General features: G+C 45.3%; 1 protein-coding gene across 1 annotated transcript in view; it reads left to right on the forward strand.

The window, feature by feature from the left end:
- LOC102447849 (tetraspanin-15-like) overlaps positions 1-19,551 on the forward strand; it is a 224,575-nt gene that overhangs the window by 173,775 nt on the left and 31,249 nt on the right. The window contains exons 6-7 of the mRNA XM_006129103.4: positions 4,816-4,869; positions 10,229-10,345. Coding sequence (XP_006129165.2) covers positions 4,816-4,869; positions 10,229-10,345 — 171 coding nt within the window. The remainder of the gene's footprint in view (positions 1-4,815; positions 4,870-10,228; positions 10,346-19,551) is intronic.

The following is a 19,551-nucleotide window of genomic DNA, read 5'->3' on the forward strand; positions in this document are numbered from 1 at the left end:
CTGAAATCCCCCCATTATTATTGAAAGAAAGGAATAGTCCTGTAACACCTTAGGGTATGTCTACACTAGCCCCCTAGTTCGAACTAGGGAGGCTAATGTAGGCATTCGAAGTTGCAAATGAAGCCTGGGATTTAAATATCATGGGCTTTATTTGCATCTTCCCGTCTGGGTGCCATTTTTAAATCCCCTTAGAGACTAACAAATTTGCCAGTATTTAGAAAGACTATTTGCATGCTGCTATTGGCCAGTTTACATGTTAAAATTAATATCCATGGTAATGGGCCAATAATGCAGTGAATCTAAATGTTGTTTGAAAACCCATGTTTCTCCCACATCTTATCAAGCAAGGTCTTTCTATTCAAGGAAATTAAAATATCTGCTAATAGAAAGAGAGACGAGATTGGCAGAGATGAAATCCAGAAGCTAGGACAGACGTATTTAAAAACTAAATAGACCAAAATGGGATCAGTGCACCAGAAATATCTGATGCAGCTAGGAGCAGGTGTCGTGATGTCATTACTGAAGCTGGTGGCTGTGTGGGCACCAGGGCAGGAAATTGAAATGATAAAAGAGCCCTTAGTCACTGAATGCAAACTTGGAAATAGCTGGACTAGGAGAAACTGATTTGTTTGTATCTTGAAATTATGAATCCTTACAGACAAATCCTGTAGAATTTAATAGGGATAATACCAACAGGATTTTTATTGCCATTCAACAAGCTTCCATAAAAAATATTCTAAAACCCCTGGAATTTGAGTGAGAAGGTTCCCCATACAATAGGTTTTTGGCTCAAAATGTGGAATTCCATCACAGCAGCATAAGGAATATGGTTTATCGACACTCAGAATAGTTGAATACTGTACAAACACATAGGAATACAAGCCCAAGCCCTCCCAAAAGCTACAGAGCTATCCTTTTTATTTAACTTCTGTGGGATGTAGAACCCATAGGAAATCAGCACACATTCCCCTGTAGACGGCTCCTTTTTGTGTAAAAAAAAAAAACCCTCTTGTGCTGTTCTTCCTCATTTTTTTCAACCTCTTGTGCAAAAGCGGCTGCTAATTAATTATGCAAATGAAGCGCACCGATATTCCACACCGTGCTTCATTTGCATATGTTTTTCCGCAAGAAGGCTACAGTGTAGCCATAGCCTTTGTGTGCTCCAGCCCTGCTGAAAGGCAGCAGAGAAGCTCCCCAATGCTGCGTGGGGAGGAGGGTGAACCCCAAGCCTCAGGGGCTGGATCCAGCAAGTCAGGGGCCAGAGAAATAGTTTTTCTGTCAATAATTGTCCATTTTTCAAAACCAAACCTTTGCTCAAGAACCTACCACAGTTGTGATGATTCCTCAGTTCTGCAGTGAAATTGCTGGCCAAACACTTACCTCTCTGTAGAATCTAGTATACTCACCAAGAGACCCATGTTTTCAAGTCCCTACTCTGAATCACCCAGTTCTGGGATTCGAACCCATGTATCCTAGATCCCACAGATCACTCTAAACACTGAGCTATTCATGTGTGTGTCTCACCTCTCCTCTTGCCTCCCCCCTTCTGTGAAAAACCTCAGACAACCTCAATTTTGTCCAGGTATAGAATGGGAAATGTCTGGAAAATTTTCACAGAGCAGGAAAATTGCTTCTTCCCGTATAGCTCTAGTTTCATCCTATTCCTGTCTGCAGGAGCAGGGGGCTCTCTACATCTGTCAAGCCGTGATACCGAGAGTGGCCGTTCTGTTCTCAGCCCTGTGAATCTGCAGTCCTGCCTTCCACGTGCAATAGGATGTTCTCCCCCAATCCTCAGCACTTTTCATCCCCAGATCTCAGTGCGTCACAAACGTCAGCAGGTTGTCATTGTCCACCAGGACCTAGCCAGGCTAAGGTGGCACAAACCATGAGGTTGGAGGGGGAACGTGTGCTAGTTATTATGAATGAAACAGAAAGATTTGCAACCTTTAAACTCATTAGAAATCACGTTTCCCTTCCGGGAAAGTTGTCTTGGGAGGAGAACAACTAGTTCAAAGGGTTCACTCTTGCATTCCACAGCAAGAAGTCCTGGAGGGGGCATCAGACCACAGCTGTGTTTTGAGACACCATTCTGCTGGGAACAACAGCACTTCAGGAGGGACCTACCAGGTCATTTGCTCAGCATAACACGTCCCTAGGTCTTCTGTACATGGTACTGTGGTGTTATTGTTATGCAGGACACCTTCCATTGAATAACAAGGTTAACAAAACCTTTCATGCAGGACTGGTGAGATATTAAGGCTCCAGAATTGTAATTCAAGGGAGGTTTGGGTCTGGTGTAAAAAACTATGTTGCTCGGGAGGAGGGGTGAAAAATCCCCCACCTCCTGGAGGCGGTGTAATTATATCAACCTAAACCCCGTGTAGACGGCACTATGTCGACAGGAGCATGTCTCCTGTCAGCCCAGCGTTGGCCTCTCGGGGAGGCAGCTGAACTACACTGATGGGTCTTTGCCGCAGTTGATATCCTGGCTTCACAGACAGAGAGCTCACTGCTTTAGCCAGGAGTATTAGGATGAAGCGAGAGCTGCATGGGAAACAGTAGAGCTGCAGACCTGCCCTGAAAGTCTGGTTTCCCAGTAACACAAACACCCTCTTTATATGGCGTTGCCAGAATGAGACCTCAGTACAGGCGTGAGTTACATTTACCTTAATTCAAAGGCTCCATTGCTCGGTCCGAACAGTGCAAATGAGAAGTGGACCCAAAAGGATTAAATCCTCATCCCAGTGAAATCATTGGGAGCTTTTCCATTGTCTTCAGTAGTGTCAGAGTTTCACCCGAAGCCTGTAGCTTGCCCTGCCTAATGCACACATGCATTCTTGATCAATGGAGCTATATCAGCCTTTTAAACTCTCTTCTCTGTGCCACCAACAGGCCGATTAACAGAGCATAAATGGAAATTATAAAAGGCATGTTTTGCAATAGCCCTGAGCAGTAACATGCTGTCCAAATGACTCTTCGTGGTAAAGAAATGTTAGACTAATTTCCTCACCAATTATGGAAGGAACATCATGCCCGCAGCCTTTTCTAGAGTGCAGATTCCTTTCTGCTGCATTTTACAGAAAAAGCGCAATTTGCTTCAAAATGAGCCCATTTCTCCTTTTCATCTCTGTGCCTCTAAAACATGGAAAGTTTGTTTTGTTGTCCAGCAGCTTTTAGTGGTTGCCAAAATCATCTCAGTGCTAAAATTATTGTGCTTTCAGCGTGGCCATTGTATGGCTACAACACACCTTTTGAAAAAGGCCCCTCACTTCAGTTCACTGCCTTGAAATAAGGAAGCTTCTGTTTGATCCCCAAAATAAGCAAACCCGCACTACAGGCCTGATTCGGAGAGGTGCTGAGTTCCTTCTTGTCAGCACATTCAGCAGGTCTTTTGCTAACTTCTCTGACAATACTCAGGCTTCTGTGTCTTTCCAAGTTTCAAATCAAAATGATCAAGTAATAGAAGTACTGCTCTGACAGAACTGGGATGGAAACAATAGGCCGTTTAGGGAAAACTCGCTCCTTTGTGGTTTCCAAACCATCTAGTGGAAAACTCCCATGGAACATAGAGAACGAGGATTGTTGTCTCAGCTTATAAAATTCTCTAGTGAGGTTATAGGGCCTGATTCCAGAAGCACTTAAATCACTGCAATGAGAAGAGGCATTATTGAAGGTGGTGTGATAGGCCGTATAACACGGACTATTGAACAGAATTAAACAAAGAGACGATAAATACAGTTTTCCAGTTGGAAGCTGTTTAAACTCCCAAATGAACTGGTGAAAGCCTCTCCCTGAATCATGGAAAACTGGACAGAGCAGAGCACTGGACGTTACATGGAGGCAGGAGTTCTGAGTTCACCAGCGTGCAATTGGCTAAGGTGGCTGGATAGAAAAGACCTCACTGCTGTGATGGAAAAAACACCATGCACATTACTGTCAGAGTGCTCTACTGCGTAGTCCAGGGGTGGCCAAAACCCAGCTCACGGGTCAGAACTGACCTGCCAGAGTTAGCCCCTAGTGGGCCCTACACCTCCGTATTTCCCTACATTTCCGCAGGAATGGGGAATCACAGCTCCTGTTATCCGTGGATCACTTTTCCCAGCCACACACCTGTGGAGGTGCAGGTAAATATAGTGGCAGCAGTCCACTAGTGGTTAACCCTGGTGAACTTCAGCCCCAGAGTTTAGCTTGGGTGTTGCGTTGGGAAAAAGTCCCTCCGATGTTAGAGTCAGAAACTTGGTAGCTCCCCTTACCCCTTGGCTGTGTCTACACTGGCATGTATTTCTGGAAATGCTTAAAACGGAATACTATTCCGTTTTCAGTTTTTCCGGAAAAGGAGCGTCTACATTGGCAGTCTGCTTTTCCAGAAAAGCGTCTGTGGCCAATGTAGACGCGCTTTTCCGGAAAAGAGCCCCGATCGCCATTTTTGCGATCGGGTCTTTTTTCCGGAAAAGACTACTGGGCTGTCTACACTGCCCTTTTCCAGAACAGTGTTCCGGAATAAGGACTTATGCCCGAGCGGGAGCAGAATAGTTTTTCCGGAATAGCGGCTGATTTTGTACAGTAGAGCATCGTTGCTTTTCCGGAAATTCAAGGGCCAGTGTAGACAGCTCGCAGCTTATTCCGGAAAAGCGGCTGATTTTCCGGAATAAGTGGCCCAGTGTAGACACAGCCCTTGTGTTTATGATGAAAGGTCTGAGACATACACTCAAGAGGCAGAGGTAGAAGGTTTATATGTCTGGAGATTTTGTATTATTATTATTTCCATTTTCTTAAAACTCTGCTCTAAGCCTGAAACACATTTTCTGTTAATAGGTCCCTGGAGAAGTTGTCAACACTATGTGCGGATACAAGACCCTGGAAAAAGAGGTAAGTCGCGCCTTTCATTTGCAATGTCTCTCTCTGCTCACCGTCTCTTTCCTGGGCCACCCATTCTCCAGGCATGTGCATCCTCAGGAGCTGTTTGCAGGACTGGATGAGCCAGGCACTGTACAAAGCCCCTCCTCTTAAGAGGTCTCTGAGGAGTGGATACGGCTTTGAGGGGTGGTGTTGGGGAGAGTGCGGAATCTCTGACTTGCTGCAGGGTTGTTTGGTCAATGTCCGATTCATGAGTTACTCTTCATGGTCCCATTGATTTACTGTATGTCTAATCAGCCACTGGGGGGCCTCCAACTGTCAGGGGTCTCTCTGGGTTTTGTCACTGGTTATAAATCCAGTCCTTTGGTGCATCCGAACCATGCAAATTAATAAATGTACCTTCTTTTCTTAATAATTGATGAGCAAGGGAAGGCTTAACTGGAGGGAATTTTCTCTGTAGTTTTATAACCCAGCTATTTTGCAATGTTTGTTTGTTTTGTTTGTTTTTTTAAGAAAATTTTTATCAGATAACAGTGGTCCACTTTCTGTCAATCTGAGCAATGGACAGAAATTTCTGGTGGTGTCAGGTTTTTTGGGGCAGGAGCTTTCTGTCTCTGATGTCTGTACAACCTCTTAGCACAGGGGGCTAATAGTCAGTGCCACATGACAGATAATAAATAGCTTATTGGTTTTTAACACTTTTGATCCCAAAGGTCATCACTAAGCTGCCGGACATCCATACCTGGTTCCCTGTACAATCACTGTAATGTATTATTTTTGTAATATGTTTAATATTAGGTTGGACATTAGGAAAAACTTCCTACCTGTCAGGGTGATTAAACACTGGAATAAAATTGCCTAAAGAGGTTTTAGAATCTCCATCACTGGAGATATTTAAGAGCATATTAGATAGACATCTGTCAGGGATGGTCTAGATGGTGCTTGGTCCTGTTGTGAGGGCAGGGGACTGGATTTGATGACCTCTCGAGGTCCCTTCCAGTTCTAGAATTCTACGATTTAGGTCATCTCCAGCTGCTCCAGTAAAACCAGTTGCTGTCTAAACAAAGAGAAAGAGCTAGTTCCTGCATCAGCCGTGGAAGGAAAATCCCATTTTCAACAAGGCTGCCAGAGCACAGCCCCCTACTCTTACTATAAGCATCATCAGATTTGTGAGGTCTGCATACAGCAGAGAAGACCTCGGGACTTTTTAAAGTCTTGTGTATAATGAATAAACTGCAGAGTTCAATTTATCAAATTCTGAAAAATTTGAACCATTACCTTAGACAACTTTCCATGTCTAATTATTAGCCCATTAAGCCATCCTTTCCATAATTGGATGAAATTTGTCATGCAGCACCTTGCCCTGCTACCTAGCTAATTCCATACATAACTATGATTAAAATTTGTCGGCAGTAAAGAAAAAAAAGGAAAGATTTAATTACTGTAAAAAAGGGGAATAATCAATGGAGGCTTAAGCATGAGCTGCTACTATAAATACAAACACATGCTGTAAAATGCTCTTTAGCAGCTTTGTAATAAAGGGCATTTACCCAGAATGTTTTCCACCAGCAACGCATTATTCATTCGGGGATAATTAAGTTAAAAAGCTGCTAGGCAGATAGAAAAAAAATCGGAAGCCAGAATGTTAAGGACGTTTTTATACAGGACTCAGAGGGGTTGCCACGTTAGTCTGTATCTGTGAAAACAATGAGAAGTCCTATGGCACATTAGAAACTAACAGACTTATTAGGGCATAAGCTTTCGACTGTCTGAAATATTAATTACAAGTGCCTTGTCATGCAGATCCCAAAAGCGTGATGCCTCCAAAAAAAGCACGTCCAGTTGTGATTACAGATTAGAAAACTGTCATTTCCTCATCCCTAGCTGAATCGTTGCGACAAACGTGATACTTCAGTAGGTGAAGGAGGCACGTTGCAGCCTGTCAAAACACTGCCAACAAAAATGGGGGGAAAGCAAAGTGTCTGGACCTGCTGTTTTCATGACTGAAGGCCTTTCAAAGTAGAAACGCCTTCTACTCCAAATCTGACAGCATGGGTGTCTCCTGTCTTCCAAAGGGTTGGAATCACACAGGGAGCAGTTCCACCTATCATACTCACCAATTTCACTGAGGTCGCATTTCACTGTCATCCCATATTCACCTCAGAGCGAGGTGTTGTGCCTGGCTTGTGGGGGTGCTTTTCCTCTCCATGGTTTCCCAGAGCGTACTGTCTCTGCAGCTGCTTTGCCCTTTGTAGCTGTCGATAACAGTGCCAAGATTAAGTTCCCCTGATGCAGCTCTTAGCCCTCATGTACTCAGGCCCTCTCAGGGGTCCACAGAGGCCCAGGCCACTTCCAGCTTTGAGGCCCTTCATAATAAAAATAAAAAATGACGACACATGAAAACAAAAGGCACCAAAAAAACTGAGACATAATTTGAATATTTTTTATTTAACAAGTGCTTTTCTAGCCTGTGTGTGTGTGTGTCACGTTTTGGTCCCACAGAGCAGTAGTTCCTAACCTTTTTTATGCCGTGAACCGGCAAACCCATTCACAAATGTATTTGTATATTCATTATGCAAACAATGAATATGCAAATATGCAAATAAAACATTCCCAGTTGGTCTAGCCTCAACCCAGCCCCTGGGGGGGAAGGAGGGAGGTGCCAGTGTTACCTCAGCCCCAGTGTTACCTCTGGCAACAGCAGCCATACAAGCGGGGGAGGGCAGGTAGGGAGACACGTCTCCTGCTCCGCCTCAGCCCCTGTGCTGCCACCGACAAAAGCGGTTGTGCAGGCGGGGGGGAGGGGGAGGTGGAGCCCTGCAGAGTCGTCTCCTGCTCCGCCTCCTCCTGGGGGAGCAACTGTTGACGGTGTATACGCCTCCCTCCTCCTTCACACCCTTTCCCTCTCTAAGCATGGAGGAGGGAGGAAGGCGCCTTCCGCTCCACCTCCTGCTGCTGCCATCTGAGTTGCCACGGCTCCCAGAAGAGAGCACCTGGAAAAGCCGGCTTGAGCTCCAACAGCCACCGCGGGCCCGCAGCCAGTAGTTGGCGGCCCAGCAGCAGACCGCAGACTGGCGGTTGGGAACCGCTGCCGTAAGGATGTGCATAAAAACAAGTTGCAAAAGTTATCAAATGGCAAAAAATAAATAGGGGTGTCAATTTGGGCTTTGAGCTTGGCGACTAGGCCAAATGGCCCTCCTGTCCTGTCCTCTGGTGTACCCTTGTACTTGAGAGAGTTTGTCTGTCTGTTTGCTCAAGAGCTCCTCCTAAACGGTAAGAGCTAGGACTACCAAATTCGGTAGGCAGCTTTCTCTTCTCCACGTCAGATGGATTCAGTCTCCCATCTTTTTGAGAACCATGCAACCGTTTTGTCTTGTGGACACAGAGGTGCACTCTAGAGACTGCCAACTTAATTCATTAAGGCTGCTTATGCAAATCACTTTTGGTCACTATTAGCCTACATTGGATTTAAACCGGTGATTCAGCAGAGAAAAAAACTCCATATCGCAGACCATGACCCATCCTTCTGAGCTGGATAATTCTTTCTTGGGTCATTTCCAAAATCTGGTACATCAGATTAACTGGATTTATGGTGCATAAGCATAAATGAGACTAGAATTCGCCCCTTTTTTCTTCTAATTTGTGAATGATCTCTAAGGCTGTGGATTAGCTGTTGGTTTTTTTCCTATCCTGAATATTTTCCAGTCAGTTTCCTCCTTAAAATACATCAAAATGCTACTGTTCTCTCAGTGGGATTAAGAAAAGCAACAGCAGTGCCATAAGACCAGAGCAGGTATGCTAGTTAAATGTAGCTGCCGACTCAAATGTGTCCAAATACCACAGCTATCATAGGTCATTTTAATAGGCCTCCACTGTAGGCGGGAGAGGTCAATAGCCATAATTTACTTCAATGCATTTTGCTGCTTGCTGCCTTGCACAAATTCTATCAAGACCAGTTAAATTACAGCCACGTTCAGCACCATCCTTTCTGAGCATGTATGGCTGTCGCTTGTTTTGTTCCCAGGTTTTAGCAAAGAGACGGGCTCCTTTAGGAACCAGAGTTCAGTGCCTGGTGACGCACTTTCAGAAAATACGCTCGTTACCACCGCTGAAAGATGCAGATAAAACCGATCTGGCTGACGTTGGCATTTTAGGCTGAAAGGCTTTGGGCTTGAGTGTTACAGCCAGAAGGAATGTGAAGGTTTTACCATGAGGCTCCTCCTGATTTCAGCATGTTGTGTAAGAATTACAGCCACTTTTTAAAACAGTGGCGGGCAATCCGTGGTCCATGCATCCCTTCTCTGTCCCCTTCCCCCATGCCTCTAATGCATTGGGGCACTGGAGCAGTGTTCCTTTTAAGTTCAGTGCTTGGGTGGCCACGCAGCAGAGATTCAGGTGCTGCCCAGCTGAGTACCCCCACAGCCTACAACCAGCAGCATGTGTTTATATTGGTGGCGCACATCTACACATGTTTTGGTGCACCCAACAAAATTTATTCTGCACATGGGTGGAAAAATTAGAGAGAACATTTCACTGGAGCCCTGCATTTACTGCCCTCCCTCCCAGCACTTTTGAAGTGCTATAAATCACCTGATTTGCTCTCTATCCCTGTTCTTCCCCCTCCCACCCAGCATTTTTGACTGATTCTCAGCCGAATCAGCTGATTTGTGGTGTCCAAGCTCTGGGAGGGATGGGAAAGAATGTGAATCAGGCAATTCATGGCACTCCGAAAGTGCTGGAAGGGAGGGGAAAGAGGAGGTAAGTGCGGGGTTCCCATGCCCTAATGCGTGAAAGGCTTGGGGGAAGGGGCAAAGAGGGGGTGTACAGGCCACCCACAAGTGGAACCCCAATGGGCCACAGGCGGGCCACAGGATGCCCACCATGGGATTTTGATTTTGCAGGCCACTGAGACAAAGGAGGGTCATTCATGCAGCCCACTCACTAGCCTTGGTTGCCCATTGCTACTTTAAAAAGATGCATTTTTTACATACCGAGCAGTTGCACCCTAATATAAAAAGCTTTAGAAATGACTGTGCAAAGAAATAGAAATGTAGCCGTGTTAGTCTGGTGTAGCTGAAACAAAAAACAGGACTATGTAGCAGTTGAAGGACTAACAAGATGTTAGTCTGTAAAGTGCTACATAGTCCTGTTTTTTGTTTCACCTAATAAACCATCTTGTTAGTCTTTAAAGTGCTACATAGTGCTGTTCTTTGTTTATGCAAAGAAATAAATTCCCCCCGGGGCAGTCAACTGTCTCGTGGAAAAAACCACTGGCAAGTCAGGACCACTTCAAAGACAACAAGAGATGTTGGGCTCCCAGTTCCCAGGGGGGTTCCAAATATCTGACGCTCGGGTTCTGTTCCTCTTGCAGCGACTGCAGTTGGTTGACATTATCCACGTGCGAGGCTGTATCCATGCACTTGGCCTGTGGTTTAAAGACAACTTTGAAGTCACCTTTGGGATAGTTTGTTCCTTGCTGCTTCCCCAGGTAGGTGAGAACTTTGTTGTTTGTTATCATTTGCCCTTTTCCAATCATGACGTGCGGGGTTAGGTGACAAGCAGGAAATCTTCTTTGTTTTCACCTCCAGCTTTGTCTCCCACCTGACAAGGGCTTGGGGAGGAATGGTTGTTACCTGCTGTACTGATCTGCTGAAATTAGATGGGCTTTCACAATCCTTTCAGCTAAGTGTCATGCAATGTAAGGGTTCCTCTTGGGGTGAAAGAGCGTGAGAGAGCTCCCTGTGTTCTCCTTTGCAAAAATTTAACAGCCGTGCATATCCTGTTGTTAGCCAGGTAAGCAGTAAGCATTTTTGGAGATTAACTGGATTTTTGGCAGATAAAATCTGCAAGTGAATTAATGCTTTGAATTGTTATGTTAACTCCTGTAATAGAATGGACATTGTTGTGACCTTTATAATGAAATTAGGTACAGTTTGAACCTCTCTAGTCCATCACTCTTTAGTCCAGCAATAGCCGTGCTCTGGCATGATGTTTGTCAGCCGGATGTTCACTTATCATGGGCGTGGCCAAGTTTTTCACAGTCCCCTAAAGTTTGTTTAAAGCCACCAGTCCTAGTTCTTAGTGTTCTGTGTTGTCGTTTACCCCTCTATGTCTTCTAAGAGTCTTGTAAGCAGGGCAAGTGTTGGTCATTCTGCTAGACAGTGTTGACCTCCCGTGGTCTGGAAAATTCTCTGGTTTGGCACCGGTCAAGTCCCAAAGGTGCTGGACTAGAGATGTTCAACCTTTACATCATTCTTAAGGCAGGCCATTGCTCCTGAGAGCTTCCAGGGCTAGGACCATATGACTCAAAAGAGAGAAGTCTTCTAGAGCATAGTTGTAACCCTGAGCGTTTCTGCTATATTGTCCCAACAAGTCTTTACTCTTGGCTTGGATTTTGCAAAACCAGATGTCATTTGGATTCAGCATCTCATGTGAACCCCACTAGTGGTTTGGCTCCCACCTCATGTGAACCTCACAAAACTGGTTCTGCTGCACTCTGATTTTTGCTTACACAACATTTTTGGAATGTAAACATCAAAATAGACATTGATACCGAAGGGGAACTTTTCCTGTTCTGACAAGTGTGCACAGTATTGAAAAGCTTTCAAGTCATTCTTAAGCAGAAATACAATATACCGCCCGATGTCCTCTTCTTTCACTTAGCCGTGAACACGCACTGTTGCCAGTGGCAATGCACTTTGTCAGCACCTACTACTATTATTGCACCCTGTAGATCAGAGGAATAAGTCACTGTAAATTGGATTCTAATCGTGTTGGTATGCTGCTAGAAAATTTTCTTGAGCATCCCTTGCCGACTGAACTGTGATGGGCTAAAAAATTCAGCATGTGGTCATAGTCTTCTATTTTTATGTATTTGTTTCTAAAGGAAAGTTACAGCATGCATGGACGCATGCAGTTTCTCTGTGCCGGCTACAAAACATTCTCTAACTGCGCAGACATGCGATCCATTCAGTCTTGTGGTGAAAGGAATGAGAATGCTGACGAGTATGAGTCTGAAGCATTCATGGCCAGTTTTGGGGCTTCCTTTCTGAGCGGTTTGGTTTCGGGTTGCTTTCTCAGTTGACTGCATGTTTAGCTGATCCGTATGTTGAACTTAGAACTGCTACCAGAACTCAAGCTAGGGGCACATCACAATACATCAGAGCAGGGTTACTCGACACGTGGCCTGCGGGCCACATATGCAGCCTGTGGCCTGTTTGTTTGCGGCCCATGGGTGGGAGCTAAAACAAAAAAGTAGTGAATGTAATGGTCTTCTGTTGATAAGCATTTTAGTAGTTAAATTCCTGGACTTCATTGCTCATTAAAAGTGCTGTCATATGGGTGGAAATGGGGTAAATATTGCATTGTATTAATATCAGCAGAACTGACTTAAATGGGGCCTGTGTGTTGTGTAGACTTGCCTTAATTTTTCTATTCATGCCCATCAGTGTGAAATAAGCTATTTGCATGTATATGCAACTACACTTAAGTTCTGGCCCTCGGCATGTGCTGTGAATATCCTCGTGGCCCCCGGGGCTTCCAAAGTTGAGTAGCCTGCATTAGAGGCTAAAAGAGCCTAGAATCATAGAATACCAGGACTGGAAGGGACCTCGAGAGGTCATTGAGTCCAGTCCCCTGCCCTCATGGCAGGACCCAGTACTGTCTAGACCATCCCTGATAGACATTTATCTAACCTACTCGTAAATATCTCCAGAATGGAGATTCCACAACCTCCCTAGGCAATTTATTCCAATGTTTGACCACCCTGATAGTTAGGAACTTTTTCCTGATGTCCAACCTAAACCTCCCTTGCTGCAGTTTAAGCCCATTGCTTCTTGTTCTATCCCCAGAGGCCAGGAAGATGCGGTGGTCCCAGAGGGGCTGATCTGAAGAGAAATGAGTGTCACATGTGACAGCGATAATAATAATAATACCCAGCTTTCAGAGCTCTGTCCTCACTGATGCAGAGCAGCAGTCAGGTGAATTCTGTACAGGACTGGAATCAGGAGGTGTTTGTTTTCTCCCCTGCCACTGATTGGCTCTGTGTCCTACAGCACACCACTGTCCCTCTTGGTGCCTCGGTTTCACCATCAGTACATAGTACAACATGTATATTTTGCCATGTCACGTTTCACTCTGTTGAATATGTCGCCTTTAGACTCAATAGCTATCTGATCAATACACAGTTTGCCAGAATCCTGCCACCTTGCCTAGTTTGCTAAATATTCTGTCATCACTTTTATGGTCAACAGTGTAATCGCGTGTAAAATGTCTTTCTTAGAAGCCAGCATCTGTACAGCATTTACCACTAGACAATGGAAGAGATTAATATTTCTAAATTAATTACTTGTCCTTGACTTTCTCTTCTGTCCTCTTTAAACACGGTTTAATCCCCACTGCCACCTGACATAATGGGATTTCCTGATGAATATAGATAAATGATGAAGTGTCTTCATTATTCAGTCTTCAATTTCTATTTCACTGGAGACTTTTAATAGCTATGAAGTAATATTAAATATATTAACTCATATGCTGTTTGCATTAACTGCATAACTCAATTTTAGGTGTTTCTTTTTTGATGGAAAAAATATTGTAGAGCGGTGTTTCCCAACCTTTTTACGCATATAGATCCCTTTTCAGTGTATTAAAATGTCACAGACCCTCCAAACAATATAGATGTTTTTAAACATTCCATTACTTGATAATCATTTGAAATGTATAATAGTTCATGAAGTTCAAGGGTGGAACTTCGGGAGGATGTAGCGGGCAAGGATGGAACTTCGGGAGCGCAGTGGGGCAGCAGCTATGCACTCTGGGTCTTGGCTTACTTTTGATCCTGTTCCCTGGATACTAGGGGAGCAAGGAGAAAGTGATTGCATGTCGTGCATGCCTCTTGCACATCAGCCAGGCATGGGAGGCTTGCATAGCATGCAAGTACTTTCCCCACGCTCCCTTAGCATCCGGGGAACCACAGTGGGCCCAATCCTTATTTTTCCATTTCCGCAGACCCCTTGTTCGGACCACAGGTGGGGAACCACTGAGAAAGTTACTAGTAAAGAAAAACGAATAGTCGCTGCTCCCTCAAAGTCAGGACCCCTTCACGTGTCCAAGTTGGACTGCAAAACTCCCTATGAATCTTTGAACATTGTACATAACCAACGTGTTGTTTATAATCTGTCCCAGTGGGAAGTGAAGACTTTTTGAATTGTGTTCACTTCTTTTGCCTTATCACAACCGTACGGAAATTCCTCCTTCCACTGAAAGAAATTCTCCAGTTCTGTGGTGACACCATTTTGGGTGTTTGCCCTAGGGGATTAGACTATGAAACTGTGCTGTATTCTCAGCTCCACCAGTTCAGGTTGATGGTGGGCAGGTCATAACAGTTGTTTCCACCCAACGATATCAAAGCACCATGGACCTCACATACTCAGGGAAAACGGAAACCCGGAGAGACAGGTCGGGCTGGCGAAGGGAACAGAATCAAAGTGTCCTGTGTCCTCCTTGTGATTTGGCCACAGCACCATCTTTCATAAAATCCTGGGTCCTTGTCAGGATTGAGGTTTGCCTGCCAGTCATTGCTAGTAGCCCTAAAACTGCTATAGGTTGAACATCTGTAGCCCGGCACCTGACCAGTGCTGAGCCAGAGAATTTGCTGGACCTTGGGTGGTCAATATTGTCTAGCAGCATTACCAACACTGCCACTGCTTTTAGAAGACATTTTGGGGTAATTTAGAGGTAAATAACAGCACAGAACAGTGAGAGCCAGGACTGGTGGCTGTAAACAAACTTTAGGGGTACGTCTAGACTACAGGCTTTTGTCAACAGAAGTTTTGTCGACAGATACATTCAGTTCTGTCAACAAAGCAAGCTGCTTTGTCAACATGGTAGTGTAGACGCAAAGGACAGTTTACATGCAATAACACCTTCTGTCGACAGAAACTCTGTCGACAGAAGGCGTTATGCCTCGTAAAATTAGGTTTACCAGCGTCGACAAAACTGCTGAGTTCTGTCGACGTTATGTCGACAGAACTCAGCGGTAGTGTAGACGCAGGTATAGTTTTGTCGACAAAAGTCCACTTTTGTCGCCAAAACTCTGTAGTCTAGATACACCCTAGGAGACCACGGGAAACTTGGCCACATCCATGAGAAGTGGACATCTTGGGTGTGTCTAGACTACATGCCTCCGTCGATGGAGGCATGTAGATTAGACACATCGGCAGAGGGAAATGAAGCCGCTATTTAAATAATCGCAGCTTCATTTAAATTTAAATGGCTGCCCTGCTCTGCCGATCAGCTGTTTGTCGGCAGATCGGGGCAGTCTGGACACGCTGCTGTCGACAAAGAAGCCTTTGTCGATTGGCGCAGGTATGCCTCGTGAAACCAGGTTTACCTGCGCAGATCGGCAAAGGCTTCCTTGTCGACAGCGGCGTATCCAGACTGCCCCGATCTGCCGACAAACAGCTGATCGGCAGAGCGCGGTAGCCATTTAAATTGAAATGACGCTGCGATTATTTAAATAGTGGCTTCATTTCCCTCTGCTGATCTGTCTAATCTACATGCCTCCGTCAATGGAGGCACGTAGTTTAGACGTACCCCTTGTGAACTAAAATTATGCCAGACCACGACTTTTGCCAGACCATGGAATGCCGGACTAGAGAGATTCAACCTGTAGAAAAATAACTCTCTTCTGCAGTTAGAAACATGGCAGATGGAAAAGAGCTATTGGTTTGAGTCTTGTCCTTCAGCTAACGGATGTATCAAGTTAAACTAATTTGACATTGGATCTAGGCCAAGAAGCAGCAGCCTATACTTCTGTTGGGTCATAGGAACAACAGAACATCAAAAGACTCATTAAAACTTCTAGGGTTTGCTCCACTGATGTTCTGGCTTCTTAAAATCTCTAGTAGTCAAAAGAATCTGAACAATGCTCTGTCTCACTCCCTCCTTTGCCTGTTTATTTTGACAATGAGGGAAAGGCAAAGATGGCAAACCCTTTTGATAATTTCCAGCCTTTTAGCTGCGCTAGAGAGAGACAAATCAACAGCATCACAGCCCCAATCAAAAAGGTCATTTGTTCCGCCAACTCTTGTTAAACAGTTATAGCAGGGGCAGCTGATCTGTAAATAGTAGTGGCAGGTGCTGTCACGTTACCAAATTTGAGGGGAGCAGCCAGATCGCTGCTGCACCCATAGGTGGGGGTGTTGGCCCCAGAAAATGGTATAAAAGGGGGGCCATGTGAGGTGTTGACTAGAAGCTTACTGTCTGATAGTCCTATGTACGCTGTTCATGTGTTTGTAGAATGTCTGTGTATGCAATTATTAGCATGTGTTTGTATGGATACTGAACATTTCCCTTCATGCGGTTGAGCATTGGGCAGGGTCAGGCCTGTGGACATGCTAATTAGCAAGGCCCTGTGGGACAATGGCTCTCAATGGGCCAAGGACACACCTAAAGAATGGGGGCTGTCACCTGAGAGCTGCCAGCAGGGAGCACAGAGATTGGCCGCTGGCCAGGTGACCTTCTGCGGCCAAGAAGAGACCAGAAAGGAGGTATAAAGAGGCCATGTGGTCAACGCCATCTTGGTTCTCAGCTCAGCACTTCATCCCAGAGGCAGCCTTGCAGGGATCGAAGAGCCCGGAAGACCTGTGGACCCATCCTGATCCTAGGATGCGCAACAAGAACTTTTAAACCAGCAGCTGTGACATCTCTGCTAGAGCCTGCATCGAGAACTGGGAGATTCGATGCACGTAACGTACTATTCCTTTAACAACCTTACTCTCCTGCTTTCCTTTATTGTAATAATAAACCTTTAGATGTTAGATGCTAAAGGATTGGCCCAGAGTGATTTGTGGGTAAGGTCCAGAGGGTAAATTGACCAGGGATCTGTGGCTGGTTTCTTGGAACTGGACAGAACTTGTTCAGGGTAGGTGGGATTTGGGTGCTAGGACCCCCCACCTGTGTATGAGGCCCGGGGCCATGTAGGGCACGGATATTGCTGGGGTGTCGGAGGGGTTTTGCTCGTGAGGCTTCAGGCAGGCAGCTGAAGCACTCTGTGGGACTGGTTTGTGGCCTGTTTGGAGGGGTCACCAGTCTGGGGACTGTGTCACGGCACCAAATTGTGGAAGAAAACATTGTCTTTACTCTGAGTTTGTAAGCAACAAGTAGCTAGAGGCAGTTTTATTACGAGCTGCAGCAAGGGAAAAACTGGTTCGGACGGGGGGGAGTTCCTCCTCTCACCTCCTCTCTTGTCCTAGTTTTTGATCCTTTAGAGTATGTCTAGATTACATGCCTCTGCTGACAGAGGCATGTAAAATAGGCTACCCGACATAGTCAATGAAGTGGGGATTTAAATATCCCTGGCTTCATTAAAATAAAAATGGCCGCCGCGCTGTGCCGGCTCAGCTGATCATCGGCACAGCACACGAGTAAAGACACAGATCGGTGAAACAAGATTTACAGGAGCGGTCGACAAAGGCTTCCCCTGTCAACCAATCTGTCTCTTGACTCGCGCGCTGTGCTGACGATCAGCTGAGCTAGCACAGCGCAGTGGCCGTTTTTATTTTAATGAAGCCGAGGATATTTAAATCCCCACTTCATTGACTATGTCAGGTAGCCTGTTTTACATGCATCTGCCAACAGAGGCATGTAATCTAGACATACTCTTAGTGTTTGTATGCTCAAGCTTTTCTCCACACGTATGAGAAATGAAAACACTCAACGTAATTTCTGTTTTTTTATGTAATAACAGGGCTCCATACATTAGGGCTTTAAGAGAAATGCCAGCTAGCTTGATCCTTGAGCTAAAACCATCGCACTTGGTAGCAATGACTCAGGTTTTGTGCGCTTGGCATGTGATAAATGTACTTGTTCCTCAGCTGCCCATAGTGTCCACGAGTTAAAAACAAGGTAGGTAAACATGGGGGAAATAAAAACTAATATTAAAAAACCTTGTACTGGGAGTGTCGAAGAGAGAACTTTTATTTTCGGCATTCTTCATTCATGGTTCAGAAGTCTGCCAAACACAATTATTTTTTCTGCCTTTGCTGGATTCCTTTAAGTATTTCTCTTTCTCCCTGTGCTCCCTTCTCTAGTAATGATCATGTCTCTCAGCCATTAATCTCTACCAAGCTGCAGTCTGCAGCCACACAGCGATGCCTCTTGCATCGCTCTCAGAATGATAGTGTAATTTAGTTGCTGGCAGTCAGCAGTGAATTCACTCTGCAGCCTTGAACTGGCTTTTAATTATGGCACAAACCTGTTTCTTGCAACAGGTGCAAGGGATCATATCAATTTTATTCATGCATATGAAATTCATTCTCGCTAAACTGCCTTCCTGGACTGGGTGAGGTAGGAGCATCTGTCCATGGGGAAGATTATACCATGGAGTTAACAGCTCACTTAAAATCTCACTTCACTCATCACCCTTTGGACACTCAAGTGTTTCCTCTGCAACCCCTTGGCTGCTGCTTTCATAGATATCTTTATGCTGACCCCCGCAAGGAGGACTAAAATATGCGGCTGCTGTGGACACAACAAACGCCTTCTAATTCCAGACAATATTTGTGCAGTCCTGGCAGCCTTCCCCACTCCTTTGCTGTGTCTTCCAAAGGGAAATCAACACCTGTCAAAACAATCTGAGATTCTTGTTTGGCCTGTTTGTTTCTTAATTTTAAAATGTAACCACACAGTGCTGCAGGTAAGTCTATCAGCAAACATATGGTCTCCTTTGGGGTACAGGCTGCAGAAGAGAGAGCTCTGAGCTCTTGTGTTTCTTCTATGTAAGGGTGTGTCCAGACTACTGAGTTTTGTCGACAAAAGTGGACTTTTGTCGACAAAACTATACCAGCGTCTACACTACCGCTGAGTTCTGTCGACATAACGTCGACAGAACTCAGCAGTTTTGTCGACGCTGGCAAACCTCATTTTACGAGGCATAACACCTTCTGTCGACAGAGTTTCTGTCGACAGAAGGTGTTATTGCCTGTAGGGTTGCGTCTAGACTACAGGATTCTGTCGCCAAAGCAGCTTGCTTTGTCGACAGAACTCAATGTGTCCGGACGCTCTTTGTCGACAGAAGTTTTGTCGACAGATACTGTCGACAAAACTTCTGTCGACAAAACCCGGTAGTCTAGACGTACCCTAAGGGAGACACCTGGGTTTAGTTTTTTCTGCCCTGATGGGTGTCAGATGCCAGTTCCAACTTTCTCTGGGGTGTGTGAAGCTTTCTGCCCCTTCTTTTGTGGCATCATTTTGAAGCAGGAATATTTGGCTTTGACAACACAAGAAGCGGATTGGGGTGCTAAAAACAGGATATTGGTCTAGGCCCTTGTCTACACTAGAGCTTTGGCCAGTATTGCTCTACCAGCAATACCCCCTACTGGGAGAAAGTGCAGACTAAGGGCTCGTCTCCCCTTACCAGATCACTTTCCCGGGTTTGATTTAGTGGGTCTAGCAAGGACCCACTAAAACAACCGCTGATTGCACCTTTGTCAACTCTAGTATGCAAAGGGAAAGGAATCCTAGAATTGGAAGAGACCTCAGGAGTCATCGAGTCCAACCCCTTGCCCAAAGCAGGACCAACCCCACCTCTATCATCCCAGCCAGGGCTTTGTCAAGCCAGGACTTTAAAACCTCTAGGGATAGAAATTCCACCCCCTCCCTAGGGAACCCATCCCAGTGCTTCCCCATCCTCCT

Source organism: Pelodiscus sinensis, chromosome 28 (genome assembly GCF_049634645.1).
Source record: "Pelodiscus sinensis isolate JC-2024 chromosome 28, ASM4963464v1, whole genome shotgun sequence".
Lineage (NCBI taxonomy): Eukaryota > Metazoa > Chordata > Testudines > Trionychidae > Pelodiscus > Pelodiscus sinensis.